Consider the following 27,951-nt stretch of genomic DNA (forward strand, 5'->3'; position numbering starts at 1 on the left):
TTCTGGAATGTAACAAAATATTACTTTTCAAGCAATTATTAGATACAGAAAAAGAAAAAGAAAAAATAAACATATTTATTCCAACTAACACTAGTCAAAGCTATAACATGCCCAATATGGGATTTGTTTGGCTAAACTTATTTTTCAGAAATAAAGACTTATTTATGGAGTAAAGTACATGAAACTCTAATCTTTTTCCTGAAATAATCCCTTATTTTTCTGATCAAATAAAGAATATGAAATACCTCTTTAGCATTTATATCTAATTTTTTTAAAAAAATATGAATTTTTTAAAAACAAATAAGGACTTATTTTACCAAAAAATTGGTTGCCAAACAGGCACATTATTCTGATGAAATAACTGGATACTGAATTTTGACATGCACTTGTTAACATCAGTTTCATCCTGAGATAAACCAAAATTTGATGCTTAGAAACCTCCGCTCGAAAACCAAAACGACTCAGGAAAGATTATTACATATATGCAGATCACAGATATCGTTTCCGAAAGCTAGACCTCTTAGCTGCAAAACTATTCATAAATTTCTTCTGTTGTCCTAACAAATATTTGAATTCGGCAGGCAAATGGTCAATTGGAAGATCACGAAACTTCACTCCTGGACGACATATGGCATCAATAGCTTCAGGTTTTGTTAAATCCAGTTTGTCGCTGGAACATACCTCGGCTGGACTGCATCTACTTAAAAAGGTTGAATAGTTGTGATTTCTAAAAGCAGAACTTGAGGATGTAGGAGGATCCACATTGGAAATTTTACTGGAGAATGCAACTGGTTCATAAATCGAAAAACGATCCCCATCTTGAGAGCCATTACACAAGTCATCTTTGTCATTTGAAAGTGAAACAACATGTTCACTGTCATCGCCAAGGTTACCATAAGCTGCATCTCGCACAACAACTTTGTTGACCATCTGCTTGACTTTGTTGCACTCAAGTTCAACTAGACGGTTAGATGATTCTCCATCTGCTTCTGCTTCTATATACAGCTTGTTATAAGTTACCAAAAAATGTAGAGGAACTGCTGGACCTACAAGCGGATTGCCAAGCTGCATCTTGTGAGACCACTTATTACTACAGTGTGACGGGTTCCGAAAGGTAAAAGGAGGCAATTGAGGTTGGTCTGGAACATTTAAAAACTCCAAGGACAAATTCTTACGACTAACTGTGATACTGCTTAAGTCTATGTAGGTGACGAAACTTATGCGTAAGAGAGCTGGTGGCAAGCTTGACCACATGCTCATCAAAGCAATCTCCAACATACTCATCGGGGATACAATGTCTCTAACTGCAGAGCTCATGTCACTGGATGCTCTAAGTTCATTAATTCCACATGTCTTCAACTTCTGGCATATATCTTGGTGAAACTCTGAACTGAGAGAAACTTCTGGACCGTTACCAGATGTATCTTTCTTTTTACTCATCAAAACTTTATCCAGCTTATCACTTAAATGACCGTAGAGGTAGTCTAGCTTTAGGAAGTACAATTGTTTGGAAAATTTATATTCTTCATCACCAGTTTCGCATATAAGAAAATCTTTTAAAAGAATAGAACACTCCTCGTGAGCTTTGTCAGAAAAATTCACTGCTTCATGTGAGGCAGAGTACCTTTGCAACTCAAGATTACCAGAAGAAGTTAGCTTAATTACGGTGAAGCCACCAAAATTCTCTGCCTCAAACAGTTGGACAGAAGGATCTTCATCGAGGATGCAAAAGCCCAAAACTATGTCTTTCTTTTGTTGCCAATCAATCCATTCAGGAAGAGCATCCTTTGAGAACTCCTCTCTCAGAAGGCAACTTCCACAATAACAATCACAAGCAGCCAATGAGAACTCAGAAGGGAGTTTCCAAGCATAAAATGACTTGCACAGTCTTGAAATTTCAGTATATGTTCTAGTATTATATGTTCTAGTATTTTGTCCATAGCAAAAGAGACTAAACTCGCAGTTCCAAAAGGATCCCATCAGAATACAGTATCCATTCTCAGAAGCCCACGTGTATTCATCATTCTTTGAGTTTGACCTTAGCTTGGACAACTTAACCCCAGTTATATATGCAGGAGTATCAATACTATGACTCCACCGCAGAACAGGCTTCAATGGCGCCCTCACATCACAAAGGAAAAGGAACCTATTGGAAGCCACTGTATAGTAAAATTCATCCGGACCTGTTCTAGAAAATGCCACAAACTGATCATTATCTTTAACAGAATTACCACCTGCTAACATAGATATTCTTAACAAACATTTCACTAGACATCCCTCCGACCTTAAATCAACCAAAAACACAGCACTAGAATGAGCAACAACCAAAATTCTAGGATGCCAACTGAATTCACAACTCAACCACGAACCTCCCCCCTGTCCACCCAAATGATTATCCCATGAGACCTTTAAAGTCTTTCTTGTTAATTTATTAATCAAACTATCACTGCCAATACAACAAGACTCCAAATCAAACAAGAACAGTTTCCCACTTTCTAACAAAACTACACACTCCTCGGGCACATGAGGACTCCAACAAGCATGAACAACAGCACAACTTTTAAAAGATCTAGTACCTACAAATTCCAACTTGGGCGTATCGGAATCCAAACCTAGCCTAACAACATACCAAGAAACAGAATACATTGTACAAATCAGCAAAAACCCAAAATCACCTGACTCGCAATCCTTAACTTTTTGCACCAACAACCTCGAAATCCTATGATTCAAACCACTGCTAGCACCACTATACTTAACAACAACCTGACCACCTTCAACTGACAACAAAACAAACCCCACCTGGTCCAAGTTAGGACCCGCCGGGAAAAACACCAAAACCCGACCCGACCCGGAACACTTCATCATTTCCAGAGAATTATATCGAAAGGGGGTTTGATAATCGTGTCGGCCCAAGGTAAAGTTAGCAAGTTTTGAGCTAGTGGAAGGGAGAATTGAAGCATCTTTAGTAGTCTCAAGAAATCTAGAGAGAGAGAGATGAGGGAAAGGAGAGAAAGATTGAGCTGGGGAGTAGAGAGAAGGTGGAATTGTGATTTGGGTCAGTGTCTCAAGAGATGGGTTGAAGAACAATGGCCCAGTTTTTCGAGAATCAGTGTCTGAGTCATCGGCGAGGAGAGGGGCAGAGAAAACAGATGAGATGGGCCACAAAGATTTCGCATCTTCTCCAAAATCCATTGGTTTTCAGCACATATCTCGGAACCCTGTAGGATTGCTGCCAAGTATAGAGTACTGTGGAGTTCTGAGGGTTTTAGCGGCTTCAGAAACGCAAAAGCACAAGCTCGGAACTAGGTGGAGTGTTTTATTTATAAGAAGCAATTTCGATCGAAACAAAAACAAAACAGAGCCGTGATTTCAATTTCAACTTATTGGAATACGAAAATACATGAATACAAAAAAAAATTCATTTCAAATAAATTTTGAGTTTAAGTATATATAACTTTTATTCTCAGCTCTTCAAATTATTTTCGGCAAATCAATTTTTAAATTTTCTTTTAATAATAAAAATTATTAAATTTGTATGTAAAAAATATTAAAATTAAAAATAATAAATATAAATCTTATTTAAAAATCAGGATGCATTTTTCACATCGATATATTGTATTTGGCCTAAATAGATGTACGTATTAAATTTATTAAGTAAATTATTAGTGTATGGTTTACTTTTAAAATAATAATGTTTTTAAAATTAAAAAATAAAGGATCAAGTGCTTGATTATACAAAAGGATTAAAGTTGTAAATATTAATATTTGATTTTAAAATGTGAGCTTTTACTTAATATAACTTAATTGAGTGAAGTTAACTTCTTAATTGAGAAATTTATTTTTAATATGATTATCAATTGTATTTGTATGGGTCCATGATGATAGTAAGTGATGAGATGGAGTGCGTGTGGTAGATAATCGCTAGTTGCACAAAATATCTATATATTTAACATATTTCAGATACATAATATTTTAAAAAATATAAATACCATTAAATTTAGATAAATATGATGAACTCTTCTTATATTTTATAAAATGACAATATATAAGTAATTGAGCTAGAGAATTAAAAAGAACAACTAGAATACTAGTAAAAATAAACAATTAAATTGTATATAATAGTTCTCGGTAAGATTAACTCATGCACTTTTTTAAGTACCTTAAGGCTTTCATGGTGATAGGGGTGGTGGAACTGTAAAGAAAATGATGTTCTTCTCGATTCCTTGGTCACACAAATCACCACTTGTTATGAGGGACACAAGTGCGATAATCAATTCAACATTTCTGGTGATAGTTGGCTCAGTATGGCTAGGATACGAGTAAGCGTTCTTATATTCATCAAATTTATCTAGACTTCCTACCATTGTCCCTATAATTGTGTTAGGATTCATTATGATTATAAAACCACTTTCATCCACCTTTAAATGAGTATGTCCAGTTGTCATTTGATACAGAGGCTCCATGATGATGAAGATAATTGGGATATTTGTTTGCATATCTAACTACGTAGCTCATATTCATGGAATTTAAGCAAAGAATGTAATTTATTTGTTGATGGGATGTAGAGAATTTTTAGGTCATATATCTCGGTTTTGTATATCTTATTTTTTTGAAATAGTTTGCAGATTGTGTACATGTAACTTTGGAAGAGGCAAAACTAAGCAGATCACCGGCTAAGATGAAGTCAGGGACACAATACCAACCTTTTACTCCGGTGACGTTCAGATAGTCTAAAAAGTGATTATAAGAAAGCCGCATTAACCACATATTGAAGTGGTTGCCAATGTCCATGGTTCAATTGAATCAGTAACCCCTGCAATTTTTATGCTAGTTAAGACGCTATATAACTTCCTTCAAAATTTGTTTCTAGACATTTAATATATATGTTGAGCGTACTTATGATAATAGTTTAACGCAATAACCTAAAATTTAACTCAAATCTAGTTGTAAATAAAGTAGCGTTGGAGATATGAGCACATGATACGACCAGTAATTTCGTGATAGTTTATGAGCATTGCCTCATAAGGGTAACCGGGATCCAAGAAAATGCACAGCCTAGTTAAAAGCGTCATAGCTATAGGAAACTTGTTATCCCACCTCAAAACGCTTAAATCCGGATCCTAGGGACTCCATGTGCATTGGAAAGAAGCTCTTGATAACCTGCAAGCGAAATATAACTCAAATTCTAGGTAAAGTTAATTTGCACCCCACATGTACTCATCATTGTAGCCACTCGAATTATATCAATATTCAGTCATCGAGTTTTGGAAGCAGTCTGTCGTGCCTTTGCTTTTGTCTAAGGCGAACTCGAAGACTTTAATTGCCGCTTTAACCAGCTTTTCAGAGTACATCTTGTTATCTCGGAAAACAAATGGACGACGTTGCTAGTGCCGCTGCCATTTCTCCTGCTAGATTTGGAGTTGTATTGAACTAGACAAGGATAGTCCATGTCTTCTAGCCTAGTCCAACATGTATGATCATCCGGCACCCTCACACCTTACAATTAACATAGTCAAAAAATCAAATATGATTCTTGGAACATACAAATCATAACTAAAGTTCTCACATTTATGGATCCTACTTTATTACCAATCAAGTATAATGTTTTTAGTTCAATGAGTGGTCAATTTCCTTCGATCCACAAAGTCTTTTTTTAAACATTTTATGATTATACCTATTTGTTCAACTATTTTATATAACTTAGTTGTTCTATATAGCTACCATAAGTTCACATACTACATCAGAAGCTTGAAGTTTAAGTCAACAGCTGATCAAGCTAGAGTGAACATTATATGTTTATAATATGTATTTAGCTTAACTAGATTCAGTTAGTATTTAGTCAACAAAGCATTCCTTATATACATGAAATACAAGTGATGAGGTATATTTGTGGTTGATCAGCTATTATGCAAATATTATGTAGTTTATGAGATTCATTATTCAAAGTTAATGGTTTAATCTATTTTTTTTTTATTACCACTAAACTACCCTTCTTTACTTCATGTTCTCTTTATCCATCTTTTCTCAGGGAACATAAGTAGGAGGAAAAAAAAAATCAAATCTTGAAAATCATAAATTGGTCCATACTTGGCTATAAATGTAAGGAACTTAAGGATCAAAGGTGTGGAGCAAATAGCCAAGACCCCACTTGATGAGTTCTCTGGTGTGATCATACTCTTGCACCGTCTTGTACACTCCTTCGTACTCTATGACACTCCAGCAGTCCAGCTAAGCATTGTCATCACAAATGACATGGAGAAATGATACTTTCAATTATCATCAGCATCGTGGTAAGATGTGCAACCATCGTGCAATTATTGTGCAACTATCGTGCAATTATTGGGCAGTTTGTAAGATTCATACTTAATGGTTCCATGCATTATATCTCTTTTTTTACCACTAAAGTGCACTCATTTTCTTTATTGCATTTAGCCGCAGGGAATATAAGTAGAAAAAAAATATCAAATCCTAAAAATCATAAACTGATTCATATTTGACGAGCTCTCTGATGTGGTCATACTCTTCCACCGTCTTGAAATTGCCTTCATACTCTATGACACTCTAACTTAGCATTATCATCATAAATGACACCGGGAAATAATACTTTGCATCGTCACCAGTATCGTGGTATCCTCCAACAAGTCCTCCATCCATTACATTTCCATCTTGTATCCCTGAATCTCTTCTCCATCTTATCCCATAATTGTTCTTGGGGAGTCCCAAATGCAAAATTTACAAATTTGTAAATACAGATTGCAGCTTATGTGAAGCAACATAAACAATATATAAATAAATAATTCACTTTTGTTCATTAAAGAAAAAAGCACTTTATGTAGAGCAGTTGTATAGTTATCTGGAATGCGTGACTTGGGGTGATGATGTGGCAAACTCCTCGTCATGATGGTTGGTGCGACGATGACAAAAACTGCAACTATCAACAACCACATCATCCACTTGAATGCTCTTCGGCTACATATCATGCACCCCAAATCAATGTGCCTGCTCCTAGACACTCATGATTTTGGGTTTAGCAGCCAACTCCGTTGTATCTCTTCAAGTGTACGGGTATTCTGCGTCTCACTTGAGTAAAGAGCTGGTGTGTCGAATTCCATTTGTGTTTGTCCGACCATATCTATTGCTCCAGCATCATTATTTTCTGAATGCATATTTGTGGCGGCTCTCGGTAAAGGATCAACGAATGCAATGAAATGCTAGCAATTTAAAGTATTTCTCTTTTCCTGCAAACAACATAGTCCAGTAACATGTTAAACCATCAGCAAAAAAACTTATTGTGTTTGGACTGGGATTATCTAATAGTGGAACCAAAATAAAGAACGTCACAATTATATGTGATATGTGGAGTGAAAATTATCAAATGGTCCGAATACTCCTAATTATATCACCTCATGATGAAAAGCTAACATTATGCTCGCTTTTTTAATAATTTATTAATTTATATGTGTTTATCAACTTTTCTATAAAGTAACTTGACATAATTATATTTGTGCCTAGTAAATAAATGTTACAATTAGCATATAAAACCAAGTACAGATGGTAACTAATTCCTCGTTGAATGCTTGAAGATTTGATTAAAGCATGGATGTTCTACATGAGTCGTACAACAAAGGGCTAGGCTATCTGATATATGGAGATGCACTGATCATACGACGAATTGGCATGAGTAAGGTGCCGTTTGATAACAAGTGAACTATTTTTTTTAAGCTATTTTTTATGGAACTTTTGTTCTTCAGCTCTTAAATTAACTGTGATATGTATATTGGATTTAGCATATCTGCACAAAATTCTGAAAACCGCAGACATCTGACCAGGCTGAAAACCAAATTCAAGCATCGAAATTAGTTCTGCAATACTTTTTTTGATATTTAACCCCTTTCTGGTTAAATATCAGACAACTCATTAAACTGACTTTTATGTATCAAATAACTCACCTATCTCAATATGGACACATTTAACTCATTAATTACACATAAAATCTCATTCCGTTAAAATAAGTTAACGATGTTAGCCCAATCAATACAGATTTTAAACATTATTCTCAAATTCTAAGTACTTGCATAATGTGATAGTAATGCGTTGAGGGCCACAAACCAGATTACAGCTTCTTAAGATATTCAGTCTTCTACTCAATGTTTTTAAAATCCTTTTGCCTCTGAAGGTACAGCCCCAAATATATGAATTGACAACGAAGTGTAAATTCTGTAACACAGTGAACAAACCTCATATTATTAACAGTTAATATACACTTCATGCATACATCGTTCAAAATAAAGTAGGTTCAACTTCTAGCAGACACTTTTTAGAAAAAAGCCAATCTTAGTCCATTATCTAGCCTTCTGCCTTCCAGCACCTTAGGTGAGCAACACTGGATAATGGCTCTTTAGGTTCATCTCGATCCTTTTCCTTTAACATTAAAGATACCAACTACACATTATGCAAGTTCTCAGAATTTGAGAATAATGTTTAAAATCTGTATTGATTGGGCTAATGCCGTTAACTTATTTTAACGGAATGAGATTTTATGTGTAATGAGTAAGTTAAATGAGTCCATTTTGAGATAGGTGATCTACTTGATACATAAAGATCAGTTTAACGAGTTGTTTGATAGACACAGAAATCACTCTTCTAGTTACACTACTCTGGACCTGAAAGCCTAAATTTGATTTTATAAGCAAAATTCCTCCTCGACCCACTAACGACATCTCCTATTCTGTAGTTAGTTTTAATCTTAAAAGGGACACAGAGCAGTAGTAGGGAGATTCAAAGCAAAAACTACATGATCACACCATATTTTCTCAGGTTCATCTTAAAGCGAGGAGATAAATAAGCACCCTGATAAGTACAATTTTGTCCCATCGATCTTAGACCCGTTCGGCACCTCAGGCGTGATAATCACTTGACCGTAAATTTATCAACTTATGATAGTACATTTTGCTAGTGAGGTAGAATTTCTGATTCCGTTGTCACTAGCAAAATGTACTGTCATGAGTTCATAAATGTACAGTCAACTGATTATCACGCCCGACGTGCCGAACGGGCCTCACCCCCGGTCCGGCATTGTTTTGGAGGAACCTCTGGACAACAAAGATCACTCCGGCCGCACCCTGGGTAGATCGATGGGACAAAATCGTCCTTATCACACCCAGACTATCCAAATCATACATATATAACAAGATTACGATCAATGTCTCTCGAAGGGAGGCTCAAAGAAAATAAAAAAATAAGCATCTTAATTTGCAAAAAGCTATATTCATAATCATATAGTAAAATCAAAAGTGTTCATCGAAGAAGAGACGGATCTTACCTGCGGGCGGCTCTGCTGTTGTTCTTAGATTTTGATCGGCCTAATCTTCTTACATATATAAGTATCAATTTATGAGTGTCCAGCTTAATCTCGAGTTTCCAAGCAGTGTGTAAAGCTTTATCTTTTCTTTCTAGAATTAGATCATTTTTATTCCTTGATTAAAACATTTTATTATCATAGTGTAGGTGTAGCACTTATAATTATTTGTTGATACGATGCACTTAAAATCATTAATATTGTTCATTTACCAAAATAACTTATTTTTATGTATATAAACTCTTTTATAAATAAGTGAATTATTTTTAGAAAATAATATAGATATGGTTTTATCAACTTCAGTCGGAAATTTTGTTATTCTTGTACATAAGAAGTTTATTAAACTTGTATATAAAACTTTTTTATAATGGATAAAAATAATTTTTAACTTATACATTTTAATTAATTTCAAAAAAATTTATATTTAAGTACAAAATTAATAATATAACTAAATATAATATTATAGATTTTTGTAAGAAAATTTACACACATATTTATGTAGCCAAATTTCATAGATTATTAAAATAAATTAAAAATTTAGAGTTCCATTTTAAAAATACAAAAATGATTATTAATTTATCTTATAAAATAACACAAAGATTTTAACTCCACCTTATAACAAAACCAAGCAAATCAAATACAAATCATAATCAAATAGTAAGTTTATCTTTGTTAATTTTCTGAAAATTGCCGGGATTCAGACCTATTGATTATTCCGAAAATCTGGAATTAATGAAATTATTAATTATAAATTATTATCATTACATAATTCAATAATTTTTCTAATTTTATTAGAATAAGAATAATATTTGATCGTAAATAATATAATATCATATATGAAATACACCAGACATATGATATAAGTTTTTTGCTAAGCTCCACCGTGTTAACCATCGCTAAAAAGATTGTGTAACTCATCTAAATTGTGTTTGGTTGGGAGGAATGAAATTTGTTAGGAGTGAAATGAAGTTGTGAATGGAATGGTGGGGAAATGGAAACAAGGTTGAATGGAATAATCAATTCAAAGCTCTTGTTTGGTTCTTTTTTTCTCTGATCGGAATGGACCATTTCGTTCATTTGAGTTGTTTGGTTACTCAAAGGAATTGTTGTTTGGTTACTCAAAGGAATGGAATGGTAATATAATATTTTTTTAATAAATTTTTTCATGTAAAATTTTAAGTTTCAGAATTTATGTATTAAATACACGAATTAATTAATTTCATTTCAATAGAATACTTCCCATTTCATTACATAAATTATTAGTACCTAAATCAACTATAATAAATATTATAAAGTTTACAAATAAAATCCAAACTTTAGCCACTACCAATTCTCCTTCATAATTTACAAATAAAATACAAAACCTGGGAATTGAATATGAGAACATTGGAGAACCACAACACCTGCAGGCTATGTATCCCAGAATTTTCAGCATAGTTTGAGCTCGAGCTTTGGTAAGCACTATAAGATGAGGATGCTCTCACTGGTTGGTGATTGAGAGGTAGAGATTCATGTTTGCATACAAAAGTTTCCTGAGAGCTGGATCCCTTGTTAAAGATTGCAGGTGAATAATCTGGAGGAAGATAAGGATACGTCTGAGGAACAGGAACCCCACCAAAGGCACGATAGGCATTTTCATACACAACATTAGTTTGACAGCCAATGGATGGACTAGTAAACCTGGAATCCAGGGGTATTATCTGAAAAACGCTTTGTGAGAGCATATCTATCTGAATTTCTGATGAAGATGCAATCTTTTTATTTTTTTCTATTCCTCGCTGCATCATTAAGTCTTGCTGAAAGTGTCTTGAGGATTCATAACTGATAGCATCGCCATCATGATGATAAAAAGTGGCACAGCTTCTCTGATGGTAGTCTCTCATCATGGTTGATAAATGATAACTGACCGTCCTGGTTACTTGGTGGTTCAGTACAAAATGCCAAGGTTCTCGATGAATCTGTAAAAAGCAACTGTTTCCACCACAAACCACCTGCCAATATTAATCAAGAGTAAAATTTCATCCAAAATCATTCTAAAACATAGTAATAAACATAGTAATCAAGAGTAAAATTTATAAAAAGCTTATGCAGAACATGAAAGCCCAAAAGATCAACTCCTCGAGCTTACAGAAACTTAATAACAGAAACTAAAACTAATGCAGGTGCAGGGCATAGATATATGCCTACTGTCTTCTCTTTCTGATTGTCAAATTTTTAATACACTTGGAAGCTAATTAACATTGTAAAACATCAACATAGAAATCCTTCGTTATGTGCTTCTGGTGCCAACTTAAAATCTTTTAGATATTAACACGCACAGATCACATTTCTACTTGGCAAAGATATTAATAGGCAAATAAAGCACAACAAATATAAAATTTCTACTGACAGAAGCACAAATATTGATCATTTGCAAGACAACTACGACTTCACATACCATAACAAAAAAATTGAATATAATTCAATGCATATATATAAATCAAGAAAAACTAACATCTTTCATCCCACAACAAGTTACCGAACTTAAAATATAAGGTACTTGAACAAATTTAATAGCTGCTACCACACTTCCTATAAACTATCACTTGGCTTCAAAACTACATAAAAGTATATGATTTAAACTTCGAATCAGACACAACAAAAATAATAATGCCAGAGTTCAGGATCAAGATTTCACCTCTCAAGAAGAAAATTCCCCAGTTCAGAATAGTTGAAACCCCACCAGCAAAGATATATGATTCAACAAAACTGTGTAAAGCCCAAGAATCAGACAAACCAGTGACAAATCAGACAAAATTACAACTAAAAAGTCAGATTAAGTAAAGGTGAGCTTGTAAGAATAGACTATTGACTTGTAAGAATATAAATTTTGTTACGATCTGAGCTAGCATAACAGAAATGTTGGATTAAAAAAAATCAGTTTTAAAAGGTAATGAATCCGGATTAGACCCCCATTAAAATTTCTCTGTCATATCAGTTAGGACAATATAAATGAATGGACTTCCATACAATTTAGTACCACCAAAATTTAAAAATTAGAGCCAAGAAACCAATGAAAATCAGGACCAAACCCACAGCCAAACATGGCATCTGCCTTGTCTAAAACATAACACAAATATACTTGTGAATATAAGCAATCAGATAGTTAAAAATAGAATCCTTGATTATAAGAGCCCCTGTGTACCTCCTGTAGATTCACTTTGCAAGTATTTTAACATGCAAAAATTCACAAATTATCTAGCTTAATACATTCTCTGTATCGGCCTACTGACACATACTCCATCAGAGAATAAATCAAGCACAAGCACATGCAATTCTCATTGTTCTAAGAGGCATTTCATCAAACACGTAATACACATGGTGAAACACAAGCATCTAATCCGGAATGAGCAACTGCCCTAGGCACATCCATACACCGAAATCACATAAATTAACTGATTGACAAATGATTTATCGAAATCAATCGACATAAAAGCACATAAATTAGCAAGAATAATAAAGAAATTTAAATGGATGGAAATCAAACCTGTTTATTTAGATAGATAGAGGTTTGAAAATGTTAAGAATCGTTGATTATGGTAGATCAATGAAAACGAAACATATTCGTTGATGATTGCAGATTCGGTAGAGTTCGAAGCTTGCTGAGAATCGCCGGACATTTTCTGTATATGTTGATTTTGTGCGGTAGTAGAGAAGAGAATTGAATGGACTTGTCCCTCTGTTTTGTTCGAGAATAGGTTTACTGCCGGCCCAGAATGAAATGATTTAAAAAAAGGATCATTCCATTCCTTTGCCCCAACCAAACAATAAAATTTTTTGATGGGCTGAATGGACCATTCCATTCTCTCCAAAACTCATTCCATTCAGGCAACCAAACAGAGCCCTAGTGTTCTAGTAGACTCAACATTTGGGTGTTGGGCAGGCCAATCTTTATACCAATATGAGAAATATTAAAATAAATAGTAAAAAGAGGATCAGTTTTCTTATTTACATAAGAACCGTACTTAGTAAATATAATTTGTCTTTTTATTTATAAATATAAATAATTTAAACAAGTTTAGTACTAAAATGAGTGTAAAAACATTAACATAAAAACTAGTGTTTAATATTAGGATTATTTTTCACTAATATATTTGGTGTCAAATGAAAATATATTTGCAGAGAATATTAGTCGTAAATCATATTATTTGGAGATAATATTATTTTTAAGTATATATTTTAAAATTTATGATATATGCTTTAATATGCCCGTAAACGTGTCTTAGTCATTTGGTAAGCCTATCTCTCAAAAAAGTTTTGTTAAATGAAAATTTTAATTTTTAATCATAAAGCACGTATTTGTATTAACAAAAGCAATAATGAGATTTTAATGTTTTTAATAAATAAAATTTAAAATCAATTTTTTATTTTATATATCCAAACATTTCAAAGGTAATTTTTTTTCCTATACTCAAATATATTATTTGATCACATTTATATTTGTAGTTTAAAATTTCAAACCAGATTAATAATTAGTTTTTTGAATTTTCTGGTTTTTAGATTAATAATTGGTCCATCTCTTGGTTGTTTTCTCAGTTGTTACCGACTTGCTGCAATTCAGGTAATCTTGACAGTTGACTTACTGCGTTCGGTCCGGGCGGTTCGGCCGTTTGGCCCCCCTAATTTGAAACTACTGATAGTTTTAACGGAGTTGATTTATAAGCAAGATTGATTGACATATGTTTGATAAATTCCCCAGAACTTTATAAGGAATACATTTTCATGTCTGATCATGTTACTATATTGATACCATCCCCAATAGTTTTTCTCTGGTTTCGTAAGACTGATTGGAAGTGAATAAGTAATATATACTCGCTTTCAGTGACCAGTTAGTTGAAAGCTCGGCTAGAGTATGTTCATGCCAATTATTGTCATGGACGAGATACAGAGCTTTAATACAAGAGTAGATATCAATGCCTATTTATAAAGGAGGTTATGTTTTTTCGGATTTTTTCTCGAAAGCTTATTCTCTAGAATTTTCAAACTGTCATGCTGGCCCAGCAACTTGATTCACTTGTTCATCTGAAGTTTTTTCCTAGACTTCTTTGATCTTCGTCCTTGCCGAACTTATTGATCTTGTATATATGGTCTCTTATGTGAATCATATTTTTCTTGTTGCTTGTACTTTCTTTGTTCTCGAGCAATTTTTCCTTACTGTTTTCCCAGCATTATAAAAAGCAAACTCTTTTGCTTGCATGTTTGAGCTCAAACGTGCTAACTGGTTGAGTTAGAGTAATACCAGTATTCCAAATCCTCTGCAGTTATATGCCAGCAATAAAGTCTCGTCTTTTTCACCTGTTACTTGTTTGTATGTGCTTCCGTTACTGCTGCTTCATGTTCATTTTCAGGAGGAACCACTATCCTTTTACCACCTAGGAGGATCTATTCAACACAGAATGAAAGACCGGTGATAACGCCAAATCCCGTTCCGGTGCTTCCTCCGCTGTGTACTGGTGTCTTGCGGTGTAGCTGCTGGACGGGTGTCTGCAAAACAACACCGGAGGGGGGTTTGAGCCCCGCGGCGCCTCCGGCGTGAGAATGAGTACAGGCGTCGGAAAAAAGATAGACGGGAAATGAGCTATCTATGTGTGGTGGGTGAAGGTGTATGGCTGCTGTGTATGGTGGCTTAGAGTGTGTGAGAAATATGAGAGTGTGGAGAAGAAGATCCTTAAGCCTCTCATCCTTGGTCTATTTATAGGCCAAGGATTAGGGTTTAAGGATGTGTACCTTGGATCCTGCCGTCCATCTGTAGGGCTTGGATGCTTAACACCTGTCCAAGTGTCAGCTAAGGAATAGTATTTTGGAGTGTTCTGAGGTTTGTCTTCATAGTGTCAGTAGTTGACCATTGAGCTTGGATCCCGGTTCATATCCAGACTAAGTTCTGGCAGGACTGGTGTCCACCAACCCGGGTTGATTGCCTCTCCAGGGTCATGGAATTCTCTCCGGGTTGGGTGCACCTCCGGGATTGCGTCTTTGCATTGTTGGTCCCTCGAACCGGGGTTGGAGTTGGTCTTGCTCCCGGTTCTTGACGGGATTGAGGTATCCTCATCCGGATTGGGATACTTGTCAGGACATGGTTGAACTATCCTCACCAATCCGGATTCATGTTCTGGAGTGGGTGGATTATTCTCCGCTGGACCGAATTCCTCCCGGGGTTGTGCTGAATCTGGACCAGACTTGGCCAAGGACCTTAAGAATACTGCCGGGTTGGATTATATACTATCATTTGCCCCCCACTCCCTTATACAGATTTTCTGTGTGAGGGAGTAGAGAATAATGTGAATCTTGTCTTCGATCTAGACGAGAATGGAGTAGGAGTAAAAATTTGCCACGGCTCCTTAATTCGGACTGATCTGGACTAGGAGTAGTAAGTTTCTGTTGCACCCTGATCTGGGTTGATATGGACTAGGGGTATAAGTATTCTTTTGCCCCCCAATCCAGGTTGATCCGGACAAGAGGTGAAGCTCTGCTTTTTGCCCCCAGTCCGGGTTGATCCGGACAAGAGGTGAGATTTTGCTTTTTGCCTTTGGTCTGGGTTGGTCCGGACAAGGGGAGGTTTTTGCTGTCGTCATCTGATCCGGGTCGCTATAGATGGTTTCTAAGTAATAGAGTATGAATGAGTCCGTACGAGATTGCTTGACATGAGTCCTGACGGGATTGCTTGACATGAGTCCGGACGGGATTGCTTGACATGAGTCCGGACGGGATTGCTTGACATTAGTCCTGACGGGATTGCTTGACATTAGTCCGGAAGTGATTGCTTGACATGAGTCTGGACGGGATTGCTACCCGGGTAGCTTTTGCTTGTTTGCCTTGGAATTTTTTTTTTTCTTCAAGTAAGAGATAGATCATAACTGGACCGGAGTAGCTTTTGCTTGTTTGCCTTGGAAATTTTTTTTTTCTTCAAGTAAGAGATAGATCATAACTGGACCGGAGTAGCTTTTGCTTTATACCTTAAAAAAATTTTCTAAGTAAGAGATAGGTCATAACTGGACCGGGGTAACTTTTGCTTTTTTGCCTTGGAAAATTTTTCGAAAAATTTTTCTAAGTAAGAGATAGGTCATAACTAGACCGGGGTAGCTTTTGCTTGTTTGCCTTAGAAAATTTTTTCCAAGTAAGAGATAGCTCATGATTGAACCCGGGTAGCTTTTGCTTGTTTGCCTTGAAAAAAAATTTCCAAGTAAGAGTAACTCATGATTGAACCCGGGTAGCTTTGCTTGTTTGCCTTAGAAAATTTTTTCCAAGTAAGAGATGGCTCATGATTGAACCCGGGTAGCTTTTGCTTGTTTGCCTTGAAAAAAAAATTCCAAGTAAGAGATAACTCATGATTGAACCCGGGTAGCTTTTGCTTGTTTGCCTTAGAAAAAAAATTTCCAAGTAAGAGATAGCTCAAAATTGAACCGGGGTAGCTTTTGGTTTTTGACTTGGAAAATTTTTCAAGAATTTTTTTTCTGAGTAAGAGATAGCTCATGATTGAACCCGGGTAGCTTTTGCTTGTTTGCCTTGGAAAATTTTTTCCAAGTAAGAGATAACTCATGATTGAACCCGGGTAGCTTTTGCTTGTTTGCCTTAGAAAAATTTTTCCAAGTAAGAGATAGCTCAAAATTGAACCAGGATAGCTTTTTGTTTGTTTGCCTTGGAAAAAAAAATTCCAAGTAAGAGATAGATCATGATTGAAGCGGGACTTGCTCATAAGCCTTTATTCTTCTAGCTGGATCCTTCTTTGAATTTTCTACTCTAGCTTTTCTCCTTCTTCCCTCCGGATGTGTTCTTTTCTTTTTCTTTTTTGGCCAGGATCTTTCGCCTTGTGGCATCACTTTCTCTCTGCTTCTTTTTCCTTACTTTGTCACCAATCCGGTCAAAAACGGAACCCCGGGATTGGCGGGAATTTTCAAAGTCTTCAAAATCAGCAATCAACCCGGGTCCTTTGAGGTTCTCGGCTCGTTGTTCCTGGTATAACCGGATTGCTTCGGCCAACTCTATGTTGGTTAGATATGTAACATGGTCTGCGGTCATCGGGACATCGATGCACTTAACTGGTTCATTTCAATTGTGACCCGGGCATCGTCTAGGTTGATCTGGGTCTCTTCTGGATTGATCCCGGTCAAGCGTGGTTTAGAGATGAGATCCTGATGTGGATTGTCCTGGTCCACCGGGTTGAACTGCTAGGATCGGGTTGATTGGGTTTGGGTTTTTCCACCTCTTGTCATGATTATAGTGAACGATTCAAACAAGAACTACCCAGGGAGTATGCTTGCTTTTTGGTGAAAGTGTATGTGTGCAGTATAGACAATAGTGGAATGATAGAAATAGTGTAGGCAGATAGTCAACTTACTACTTCAAGAAATGCTAGAAATAGTTAAATGACAAAGGTGTAAGGGACTACAGGACAAGGTGTCTTGATGTACTACAGACAAAGTTAGAGTGCTTCTAGACAGGGTTTGCTAACATGCACACAACAAAGAGAATCATGGCTGAGAGGGTTTTGAGAGATTTGAGTGCATTTTGAAGCTTACAGGGTTGAATCGGGACTCCCTTTTCGGGAGTTTGCTGATGAAGATGAGTCCAGTGGCACCGTGACCACAGGACGGAGAATACAACCTCCCCCTCCTTCTAGCGCCAAATGATAACGCCAAATCCCGTTCCGGTGCTTCCTCCGCTGTGTACTGGTGTCTTGCAGTGTAGCTGCTGGACGGGTGTCTGCAAAACAACACCGGAGGGGGGTTTGAGCCCCGCGGCGCCTCCGGCGTGAGAATGAGTACAGGCGTCGGAAAATAGATAGACGGGAAATGAGCTATCTATGTGTGGTGGGTGAAGGTGTATGGCTGGTGGTTGCTGGTGGCTGAGAGTGTTTGAGTATATGCTGAGTGCAAGTGTGTGTAGAATCAGTGTAAAAGAGAGAGTGAAGTCAAGTTAACCCCCAGACCCTTGATCCTTGGTCTATTTATAGGCCAAGGACTAGGGTTCGGGGGTGCGTACCTGGATCCTGGTCCTACACGTGTAGGGGTTTGATCCCCTACACGTGTCCAGGTGTCAGCGTAGAAGTAGTATTTTGGAATGTTCCCTGGCTCGTCTCTATCGCCAGTAGTTGACCGTTATGTTTGTCTTTATCATGTCAGTCTGTGCTTTGTGCAGCACATGTCGGCTGGTACATATAGGGATCCCGGTCGAGGGGTATGATTCTGGTTCTACCCGGGTCCAGGTCCTCACCCGGTGATATGCCCTGGTAGGGTTGAGGGATCGTCTGCCGTGTCTGGTAGCATACCGGGGGTCGGGGTCGCCATGTTTCCGGGTGAACACGGGGGCGGGGTATCCGGGTTCTGTCATCCCGGATTACACCCTATCAGTTCGTGTTTTGATCTTCGATTTCGATTTGAAATGCGTTAGAAATTGTTTGTGCCCGTTGGGTTTCTGGGGATGTGAACTGAACCCGGGTATGCCAGGTATGCCCGGGTTGGGTAGTTTTGGGAGATGGTCACTTTGGGTTGTTTTGAGGATTGTGTATATGATTGTGAAGGGTAGGATTTTCGACCCGGGTATATGTGTTAGGTCCGGGTAGGGGTTTTGAGTTGCTTTGTTTTCGTTCTTGGGGGAATTTTTGTTGCGTTGTAGTGTGTGTGGGATCCGGATAGCTTTCTTGTATGTGGTGCCCTTCTTCCCCTGAGAATTTGAAGAAGGAGAGGGCCCGGGTGGCTTTGATTGTGCTTAATTGTTTCCCTTACTCTTGGTATGCTTCACATAGAATTAGGATGGGATCCGGACCTAACTAAAATCTGTAACAACTTTTGTGAATTCTTTCTCTTAAAATTGACCCGGATTGCTTCTTTATTTAGGTCCATGGTCCGGATCCCTAGGAGGCAAAAGAGCGATATCGTTGCGTATTCGGCCGTTCCAGGGCAGTTTTCCAGTGATACGGAGTGTGACGAAGTCCAGACTTTAGCCAGCCGTGCCCGGGTCAAGATGGCTGAGAGAGAAGTTTCTTCTTCGGGGGTGGTATCCGAGTTCCAAAAGGTGACGAAGACTGTCGGGAGGCAGGTGATTATGTCTCCTGAAGGGGTTTGGTGTGATTGTAAATCCTATTTTATCACTAAGGCTCACTTTGTTGAGGAGAAGGGCTTCTATACAAACATGGCCGGGTTCTACCGATCGAAGCACCCGGATGGTCCGTTGGCTCCTTACAACAAGGAGGAGTTCGATTCCAGGTTCGAGTTGTTGTCTGTTGCCCGGGCTCCTTTTCCCTTGAGAGACCATATAATGGAAATGCCCGAGGATGTTGCGGATAAGATGATCCGGGCGGCGTTCCAGATTCCGCCCGATGTTGAGTGGAGATGGCCTCAGCCCGGGGAGAGGGTGCACCATCGCCCCGCCGACGGATTTGTTCCCGTTTGGATGGAGCACCTCCGATCGGGATGGAACCCGAGGTGGCACATCTTCTTTAAGCACTTATGTAAATACGAGTTCAAGTGTTCCCCGATGCAGCTCACTCCAAATGCAATTAAATGGATGACCTGGTTCCTGGCGGCTTGCAATAAGAAGGGTTATTACCTGACTCTGAAGCTTTTCCATTTGTTGTTTCAATTCAAGAGATCCGGGGTGAAGCCCCTTTATGAGTTGCGTTTCCGGTCTAAGGAGCTTGGCTTGGGAGCCGGGTTCGTTAGTCCGGTCATTCATCAAAGCTCTCTTAAGGGTTGGAATGGGGAGGTGCTCATGTTGAAGGGCTTGGACCTGGCTTTTATGCCGTACATTGTTTCCGACGAGAAACAAGTGAGAACAGACTTTGGGGCTCCGGGTGCTGCGGGTGCATTTCGGGAACAACTGCGTGACTTCTGTAGTTGTCTTGGGTCCCAAATGACCCGGGATTCGTTCATGCAACATGATAAATTGCATGAATATGGCTGTAAGTTATTTTCTTTTCTTACCCGGGTTCGCTCTGTTGTATTTGGCTGTTTTGTTGTTTGTTTGTTCGTCCTTAGAGTTTTTCTGTTGTTCTAACTTTTGTCTTTGTTATGTGTATATTGCTTCTGACCCGGGTACTTGTTCCTCGTTGCAGGCTTGCCATATTTTGATCCGGATCTGTGGAAAGAAATGGCTAGTGATTCGTTTGCCGCCCATTTGAAAACTCTAGGGGCAGCCCATGTTCTCCCCAAGCCGGCTCCTAAGAAGTCCGGGAAGAAGAAGAAGAAGGCTGAATCCGGGTCTTCCCGGCAGGAGACCGAGGGGACGGGCACCTCTAGTGCCAACCCGGACCTTGTGCTTCGGGAGGAGAATCCGGAGCCTAGCACAGACGTGGTGGGTGAGGAGAGTCCGGATCTCCAGCCAAGACTGAAGAAGATGAGGGCGAGTTCTGCTGTGAAGTCGGCTGCAGAGGCCGAGAGCGTTGATCCGGGGAAGTCCCCTATTGAAGTCCTGGATTTGGATGTGGAAGGTGAAGAGAGGACCCGGGTAGTTTCGGGGGTTAGTAAACCGGAGTTTGGCCGGTATTCTTTGAAGAAAGTTATTGGATTGATGTCTGAGCTTCCATCCGACTAGGATTGGGAGACAATGGAGGAGGAAGGTCTTGTGGAGAATTTTAAAGGACTCGGGAGTCTTTGGGCCGAGGTATTTCTCCTTCTCTCCCTTTCTTTTTGTGCTTCCTGTTTCTCCTTTATATTTGTTTAATCTTGTTGATCTTTGTTTGGATTTTGTCTTCTTCAGCTTGGTGGTCGTTTGGCCGGGTTCAACACCCACGCTCTGAATCAGTTGAAGAAGGAGAGGGAGTTTTCTGCGTCCACTTTGGGCCAGGTCGCGAAGTTGGAGAAGAGCCGGGATATGGAGAGGTCGGCCAGGGAGGTGTTGGAATCGAGCGTGGCGACCAGAATCAAAGAAGCTGAGGCCCGTAAAGAAGCTGAACTCGGGCAGAAGGTGAAGGATGCTGAGATCCGGGCGGGTGAGGCCGAGGAGAGAGTGTCCGGGTTGGAAAAGGAGGTTGCTGACCTGAAGTTGCAGTTGGAGACCCGGAAGGCCCCTGAAGAGGTCATTGCTGAATTTCAGAAGTCTCCAGTCTATGCAGATGCTTTGTCAAAGGCCGCGGCTGCGGAGGTGATGCGTTGCTGGACTGTGGCCGAGAAACACATCAAGACAGACCCGGGTGCCAACGCGCAGAGCTTTATCGACTTGTATATTGCTGCGAAGGCCAAGATTAATGCAGGCGGGGGGGAGCCCGAACCCTATGTTGCCCCGGGTCAGGAAGTGGACTCGGATTCTTCTGCTGAATCTGAACCCTTGGACGAGGAGATTCCTGTCACCGATCCCCCTGCTGATGACCCTCCTGCTTAAGTTTTCTCTGCCTTTACCTTGAAAAACAATGTTTTTTGTAAGACTGGATATGTTTGTGTTTCCGGATTTGGATGTTTTTCCGGGTCTGTGTTGACCCGGGCTCGTGAATATTTGTCCTCTGCTGCTTTTATCGAATATTTCCTTGTCATCTTTGCCTGTGAATGCTTTTTGTATATTTCTTTCTCATGTTTGATTGTTTTAGAATAATTTTGTACTTAAGAAATATTTCCAAGTAGGGACGATACAGGTGGATCCAGGCAACGCCTGCCCGGGTCGATTGCTTCTAACTGCTTTGTGTTTAGAGATTTTTCTAAGTAAAATGAACGGGTGGATCCGGGAAATTTATACCCGGGTATGATTGCTCAAATGGCTTTTATACTTAGAAATTTCTTGAACGAAACAGGTTGATCCGGGCAAAGTGTACCCGGGTCTGATTGCTTAGAATATTTTTCGAAGTACATAGAATAGATGGATCCGGGCAATGCTTACCCGGGTTGGTTGTTTTATAGGTGTCTGCACTTAGAAATTTTTCTAAGGAAATAAAATAGATGGACCCGGGCAATGCTTACCCGGGTTGATTGCTTTATACATGTTCGACTTAGAAATTTTTCCAAGCAACTGAGATAGGTGGACCCGGGCAATGCTTACCCGGGTTGATTGCTTTTTAACTTTTGTTTGTAGAAGTTTCCCAAGTAAAAATGTTTGAATGGATGGATCTGGGTAGATCTTTCCCGGGTTGGTTGTTTTCTTTAGCTTTTGTACTTACAAATTTTTCTCAATTAGATGATTGCATGGATGGATGACTGTATGGATGGATCCGGGCGGGTTCTCCCCGGGTTGTTTGCTTTTTAGATGTTTGTACTTGAAAATTTTTCCAAGTAAATGAAAATGGTGGACCCGGGCAATGTTTACCCGGGTTGATTGCTTGATTGCCTTAGAAAATTTCTAAGTAAATAGGAACGTAGATTTATCAATAGCAAAAGACTTCATTGATATTAAAACCATTACACAGCTTTGAGAATGATCAAAAGTACATGACTGCTTTTAGGTATATATGGCTGTCTTCAGGGATCCTTCCTACTCGTTGATTTTACTGATAGAACTTCCTTAACCTAAGACCATGCCAGGTGTTGGATACTTCTGACCCGTCCATATGCTCCAGCTTGTAGGTGCCCGGCCTTAGGACTTCTTTGACTTTGTTAGGGCCTTCCCACTTAGGCATCAGCTTGCCTGTGTTGGTTGGATCAGAGGCTTCGGTGTCTCGTAGTACTAGGTCTCCTGTTTGAAAATTCCTAACCCGGGATTTTTTGCTGAAGTGATCCCGGGTCTTCTCTTTGTATTTTTCCATCCTTGTGATTGCTTGATCTCGGACCTCGTCTACCAAGTCCAGATTGACCCGGAGTCCTTCTTCATTCGCGATTTCGTCGAAGTTGATCACTCTGTGGGAAGGTGACCCGACTTCGATTGGGAGCATTGCCTCCGTTCCATAGGCCAATTTGAATGGAGTTTCTCCGGTGCTTGTCCGAGGACTAGTTCGGTATGACCAGAGGACATGAGGTAGTTCTTCTGGCCACTTGCTCTTGCTTTCTTCAAGCCTTTTTTCAATTCCTCTCAGGAGGATCCGGTTGGTGACCTCTACCTGGCCATTTCCTTGAGGATAGGCGACTGAAGACTTCTTGTGCTTGATGCCTCTTTCAGCCAGGTAGCTTTCAAAGTCCGACCCTATGAACTAGGGTCCATTATCTGAGACCAGGACCCTTGGTAGCTCGAATCTCATCAGGATGTTGTCCATGAACCGGATGACATCTTGTTGATTGATCGTCCGCATTGCCTTGGCTTCAACCCACTTGGTCATATAATCAATGGAGACAAGCAAGTATCTGAGGTCTCCTTTAGCCCGGGGAAAGGGTCCCATGATGTCTATTCCCCATACAGCAAATGGGATCGGGGATAGAACTGAGGAAGGTAGGACAGGGCTTACCCGGGGCACGTTGCTGAACAGCTGACAGTTCTTGCATCTTTTCACAAATTCCATAGCGTCTTGGTGTATAGTTGGCCAGTAGTAGCCTTGCCGGATGAGTTTATACGCCAGGCCTTTTGCTGACATGTGATCTCCACAGATCCCTTCGTGAACTTCTCTTAGACAATATTCGGCCTCTTCCGGACCTATGCATTTCAGGATTGGGGATGAGTAGGTCCGGCGAAAGAGTGTTCCTTCTTCGACAAAAAATTTGGCCGCCTTAGCTTTCAGCCGTTGTGCTTTCCCCTTGTCTTCGGGTAACTCTCCCTTCTCTATGTAGTTGATCAGGGGAGTCATCCAGGTAGGGTTGTTGTTGATTTCGAAAATTTCTTCATGATCTATTGTTGGCTTGTTCAATTCCTCGAAATAGACTGAGCTACCCAGGTCTGCTGAATTTTGGACTAACCTGGAGAGGTTGTCTGCTTCAGCATTTTCTTCCCTGTTGACTTGCAAGATCTTGCACCCGGGGATCAGAGTGAGGTAGCCTTTTACCAAGGCTTGATATTTGGTCAAGATTGGGTCTTTGGCAAGGTATTCCCCATTGGTCTGTCTGACCACGATCTGGGAATCACTGTAGATGGTGAGGTTCCGGATTGACAAGGTCCGGACCAACCTCAATCCCGCTAATAGGGCTTCATACTCTGCTTGATTGTTGGTTGCTGCAAAGTTGAAAGAGATTGCTGTTTTGATGGTGAATCCATCCGGGCTTTTTAGGATTAGTCCGGCTCCTGACCTTTCGGTTGTTGAGGAACCGTCAACGTGGAGTATCCAAGACTCCGGGTTAGACTCTACCGGGGCTTCAGGTTCGGTTTCCATGGGAGTTATTTGATTTTCTGGGAAGTTGCATTCCACTACGAAGTCTGCCAGGACCTGGGCTTTGACCGCTGTCCGGGGTAGAAACGTTAGGCTGAACTGGCTAAGCTCGATTGCCCAGTTCACCAGTCTCCCGGAGATGTCTGGCTTGTGAATGATTTTCCTCAGCGGTTGGTCTGTGACAATCCTGATTTCTCTTCCTTGGAAGTAATGTCTGAGTTTTCTGGATGCGGTGATCAGTGCAAATGCAAATTTTTCTAAGTTGGGGTATCTGGTCTCCGCATCTTTGAGGACTTGGCTGACATAGTAGACAGGCTTCTGTTGTCCGGATTCTTCCCGGATCAAGGCTGCCCCGACGGCGAAGGGACCGGCTGACAGGTATAGGTAGAGAGGTTCTCCGGGTAAGGCTTTTGTCAGGATTGGGGGTTTGGACAGATATGCTTTGATTTCATCAAGAGCTCTTTGGCAATCCGGGCTCCATTCTACTAATTTCTGATTTTTTGCCCCTTTTAACAACTCAAAGAATGGTAGACATCTTTCAGCGAGTTTGGAGACAAACCTTCGGAGCGCTGCTAAGGACCCTGCTAGCTTTTGGACCTCCCTCTGAGTCCGAGGCGGTTGCATCTCTTGTACAGCTTTGATCTTCTCCGGGTTGGCCTCGATACCCCGGTTGCTTACCATAAAACCCAAAAACTTTCCAGCCTCCACTCCAAAGGTGCACTTGTCCGGGTTGAGCTTTAGCTTGGTCCTTCTCATGTTCTCAAAACATTCTTTGAGATCAGAAATGTGACCCGGGACCGAAGTGGATTTGGAGATGATGTCGTCGACGTAGCATTCCAAATTCCTTCCGAGTTGATCTTTGAAAATTTCATTCATGGCTTTCTGGTATGTGGACCCGGCGTTCCTTAACCCGAAAGGCATCAGTTTGTAGGCATACACTGCCCGGTGGGTTATGAAGGCTGTTTTGGCTATGTCTGCTGGGTTCATCTTAACCTGGTTGTACCCGGAGAAGGCGTCCATAAAGCTTAACATCAGGTGTCCTGATGTGGCATCAATGAGCTGATCAATGCTTGGTAGAGGATAAGGGTCCTTGGGGCACGCCGCATTCAGGTCCGTGTAGTCGACACACATCCTCCACTTGCCGTTTGCTTTCTTTACCATGACTACGTTAGCTAGCCACTCCGGGTATTTGATCTCGCAGATGATATCTGCCTTCATTAATTTGCCAACTTCCTCATCTATCGCCTTCTGCCTTTCTGGGGCGAAGTTTCTTCATTTTTGTTTGACTGGTTTCTTCTTGGGGTCTACATCCAGGCTGTGCATTGCTAGTGACTCATCCAACCCGGGCATGTCGTCCGGGCTCCAGGCAAAAACATCTGCGTAACTCCGAAGTAGTTGGATGAGCAATAAAGTCTCGTCTTTTTCACCTGTTACTTGTTTGTATGTGCTTCCGTTACTGCTGCTTCATGTTCATTTTCAGGAGGAACCACTATCCTTTTACCACCTAGGAGGATCTATTCAACACAGAATGAAAGACCGGAGCTTTTGATTCCCGCCAAATAGTAAAACAAGTGATTCATAGTGTCCTGGCGATCACCTGTGTTTATCCTTTGATCCTTTTCACTGCACCAGCTTTATATCTCTTTTCCTTATATTTTTTCGTGATCCTTTTGTATCTCTGCTGCATTTTTTAGTTTTAACTTTGCAATTCCTGTATCATTACTTGTTTTTTTCCTGGATCATGTCAAGGGCTTTGCCATAGAATTTTTTCGTGCATTAGAATGTTTACCTCCTTGAACAGATCTGGTACATGTTTGCTGATATAATTTTTTCTGTGAATGACGCGAAGTCCTGCTGTTCAACTTAATTTAGCCCAATTTTTTGCCCTGCTAAGCTTGATGACTTAGCTTTTTCCTCAAGGCTGTATTTCCATTGCCTCTTCCAGCTACATAGAGAGCTTCCTTTTTGCAATCAAACCCGGTGTTTTTTCTAAGCTGATGTACTTTTCTCCATGCAGCTTGTTTCCCATTCCTGTACCTTTTCCTCTTTCTCTGCGCAAGTCTTTGGTATTTTAATTTTTTTGTTGATGTCCGGCGGAATCACACATGACACAACATGTGTGTATGCTTCTCATTCCTTTAGTCCGATTGCTTCCTTTTGCTTAAGAACTCGTCAGCCATTTTCTTAATGTCTGTCCATGATTTTTTTAAATCTCCTTGCAGGAATATTTATTTTCTTTATTTTTCTGCTTTTGCACGAGCTTCAGAAACAAGACTTTCTGACTGAATCTTTGCCGGTGTGTTACCTAGGAGAGATCCCAGATGTACTGGTTTGAGATTTAGAACTTTCACAAAGTTTTGCTTTAACCACATAAACATAGTTTTGAATACATAGTAATAAGGGTTGCTCTCATTTACATTGAGTTGACTGTCTGTTCTACACCTAAAACCTAATGGCCACGCACTTTTTCCTTCACTTGTTAAGCTGAATCTTGTATATTTGTATAAGAGATTACTGAGTTGATTTTGTGGCACAGAGTTGCTCAAGATCATAAATGGTTTTCAGAGTTCAATTATCAGAAAAAACCAAGTTTTACCTGGGACTAGTCAAAAACAAACCGACTATCAGAAGATTATGTTAATGAAAACAATAAAAGCATTCATATGTGTACTGGTCTTTTAACTCAAAGTTTACGTGAAGTATGCAAGTTATCCATGAATTCAAACATGTTGTAGTTACGTGCAAGGAAACAAGTTTTTAAACAAAATGCATAGATTATTAAACTGAAACTGCTTCCCCGTCTATCGATTTAGAGTACTTTCAAGATGTCCCAAACTCATAGATTTGAGACTTCATCTTAATATGTAGACCCTACTTAATGTTGCCAGGCTAGTTGTTCATTGCCCGTGCTAGCATAACAAGTGCGAAATCACATTATCGTTAGGGATTGAATGTTTTTTACTTTGTAGTGTCTTGACTTGACAGTTATTTTTAACGTAAGTGCAAATATTTTTACTATTCCATCCCATTTAGTAGAACATTCATCCTGCGAATCCCTGCATTTATTGTATCTGCATTTTTTTTCTTCATATTCTGTACTTTTTATTTACAGATTAAAGTTTGTAAAGGTTGCTTACAGAATCATGGTAAACATATTCAAAGGATTATACATTTCATGGTAACTGTCCTGCCTTCTCAGTATTTCTGTTTCTTGTTCGACACATATTATCTGTGTTGCTTTTATTTCATAAAGCTGCTTCCTGCTGATATATCCCAAAGATTTTTTTTAAAAAAAACTTAATTTGGTAATGAAGTATAATCTTTGACTAACTTATCAAGATCTTGATAACCCCTTGTTATGATCGCAACATGGTGTATATGATTTTGAACATCACAAAGAGTGCTG

General features: G+C 39.3%; 3 protein-coding genes and 2 long non-coding RNA genes across 6 annotated transcripts; 1 reads left to right on the forward strand and 4 right to left on the reverse strand.

The window, feature by feature from the left end:
- Window positions 1-407: 407 nt before the first annotated feature.
- Window positions 408-3,329, reverse strand: LOC108211194 (uncharacterized). The gene has a single exon (XM_017382723.2). It carries the CDS (start codon window positions 3,190-3,192, stop codon window positions 490-492), a length of 2,703 nt encoding a protein of 900 aa, XP_017238212.1. The 5' UTR covers window positions 3,193-3,329; the 3' UTR covers window positions 408-489.
- A 3,115-nt stretch (window positions 3,330-6,444) lies between these two features.
- LOC108213394 (uncharacterized) lies at window positions 6,445-9,464 on the reverse strand. The gene is made up of 3 exons (XR_001805265.2): window positions 9,323-9,464; window positions 8,110-8,217; window positions 6,445-7,238 (listed from the first exon to the last, which is right to left on the reverse strand). It is a non-coding gene; the product is annotated as an uncharacterized LOC108213394 (long non-coding RNA).
- Window positions 9,465-10,546: 1,082 nt separating this feature from the next.
- LOC108211634 (uncharacterized) lies at window positions 10,547-13,155 on the reverse strand. Its single transcript, XR_001805082.2, has 3 exons — window positions 12,885-13,155; window positions 12,036-12,106; window positions 10,547-11,349 (listed from the first exon to the last, which is right to left on the reverse strand). It is a non-coding gene; the product is annotated as an uncharacterized LOC108211634 (long non-coding RNA).
- Window positions 13,156-19,314: 6,159 nt separating this feature from the next.
- LOC135151651 (uncharacterized) lies at window positions 19,315-21,779 on the forward strand. Of its 2 annotated transcripts, none has more exons than XR_010290453.1 (2): window positions 19,315-20,995; window positions 21,092-21,779. XR_010290453.1 is itself a non-coding variant. In XM_064090636.1 (2 exons), exons 1-2 carry the CDS (start codon window positions 20,939-20,941, stop codon window positions 21,710-21,712), a joined length of 678 nt encoding a protein of 225 aa, XP_063946706.1. In that variant the 5' UTR covers window positions 19,433-20,938; the 3' UTR covers window positions 21,713-21,772. The 2 variants fall into 2 exon arrangements, 1 of the variants encoding a protein (XP_063946706.1); XM_064090636.1 differs by having other exon boundaries at window positions 19,433-20,995; window positions 21,092-21,772.
- A 1,023-nt stretch (window positions 21,780-22,802) lies between these two features.
- On the reverse strand, window positions 22,803-25,706 carry LOC135151360 (uncharacterized). The gene is made up of 2 exons (XM_064089769.1): window positions 23,509-25,706; window positions 22,803-23,418 (listed from the first exon to the last, which is right to left on the reverse strand). Exons 1-2 carry the CDS (start codon window positions 25,704-25,706, stop codon window positions 22,803-22,805), a joined length of 2,814 nt encoding a protein of 937 aa, XP_063945839.1.
- Window positions 25,707-27,951: the final 2,245 nt, after the last annotated feature.

This window comes from Daucus carota, chromosome 3 (assembly GCF_001625215.2).
Source record: "Daucus carota subsp. sativus chromosome 3, DH1 v3.0, whole genome shotgun sequence".
In the NCBI taxonomy this organism is placed as follows: Eukaryota; Viridiplantae; Streptophyta; class Magnoliopsida; order Apiales; family Apiaceae; genus Daucus; species Daucus carota.

Excerpts from the sequence above, each read along its gene's own strand:
- LOC108211194 (XM_017382723.2), bottom strand. The coding sequence starts at position 3,192 with ATGGATTTTGGAGAAGATGCGAAATCTTTGTGGCCCATCTCATCTGTT.
- LOC135151651 (XM_064090636.1), top strand. The coding sequence starts at position 20,939 with ATGGAGGAGGAAGGTCTTGTGGAGAATTTTAAAGGACTCGGGAGTCTT. Across the intron at positions 20,996-21,091 it reads TCGGGAGTCTTTGGGCCGAG|CTTGGTGGTCGTTTGGCCGG; the intron begins GTATTTCTCCTT and ends TGTCTTCTTCAG.
- LOC135151360 (XM_064089769.1), bottom strand. The coding sequence starts at position 25,706 with ATGGTAAAGAAAGCAAACGGCAAGTGGAGGATGTGTGTCGACTACACG. Across the intron at positions 23,419-23,508 it reads AATCAACAAGATGTCATCCG|CTACCTGGCTGAAAGAGGCA; the intron begins GTTCATGGACAA and ends GGACTTTGAAAG.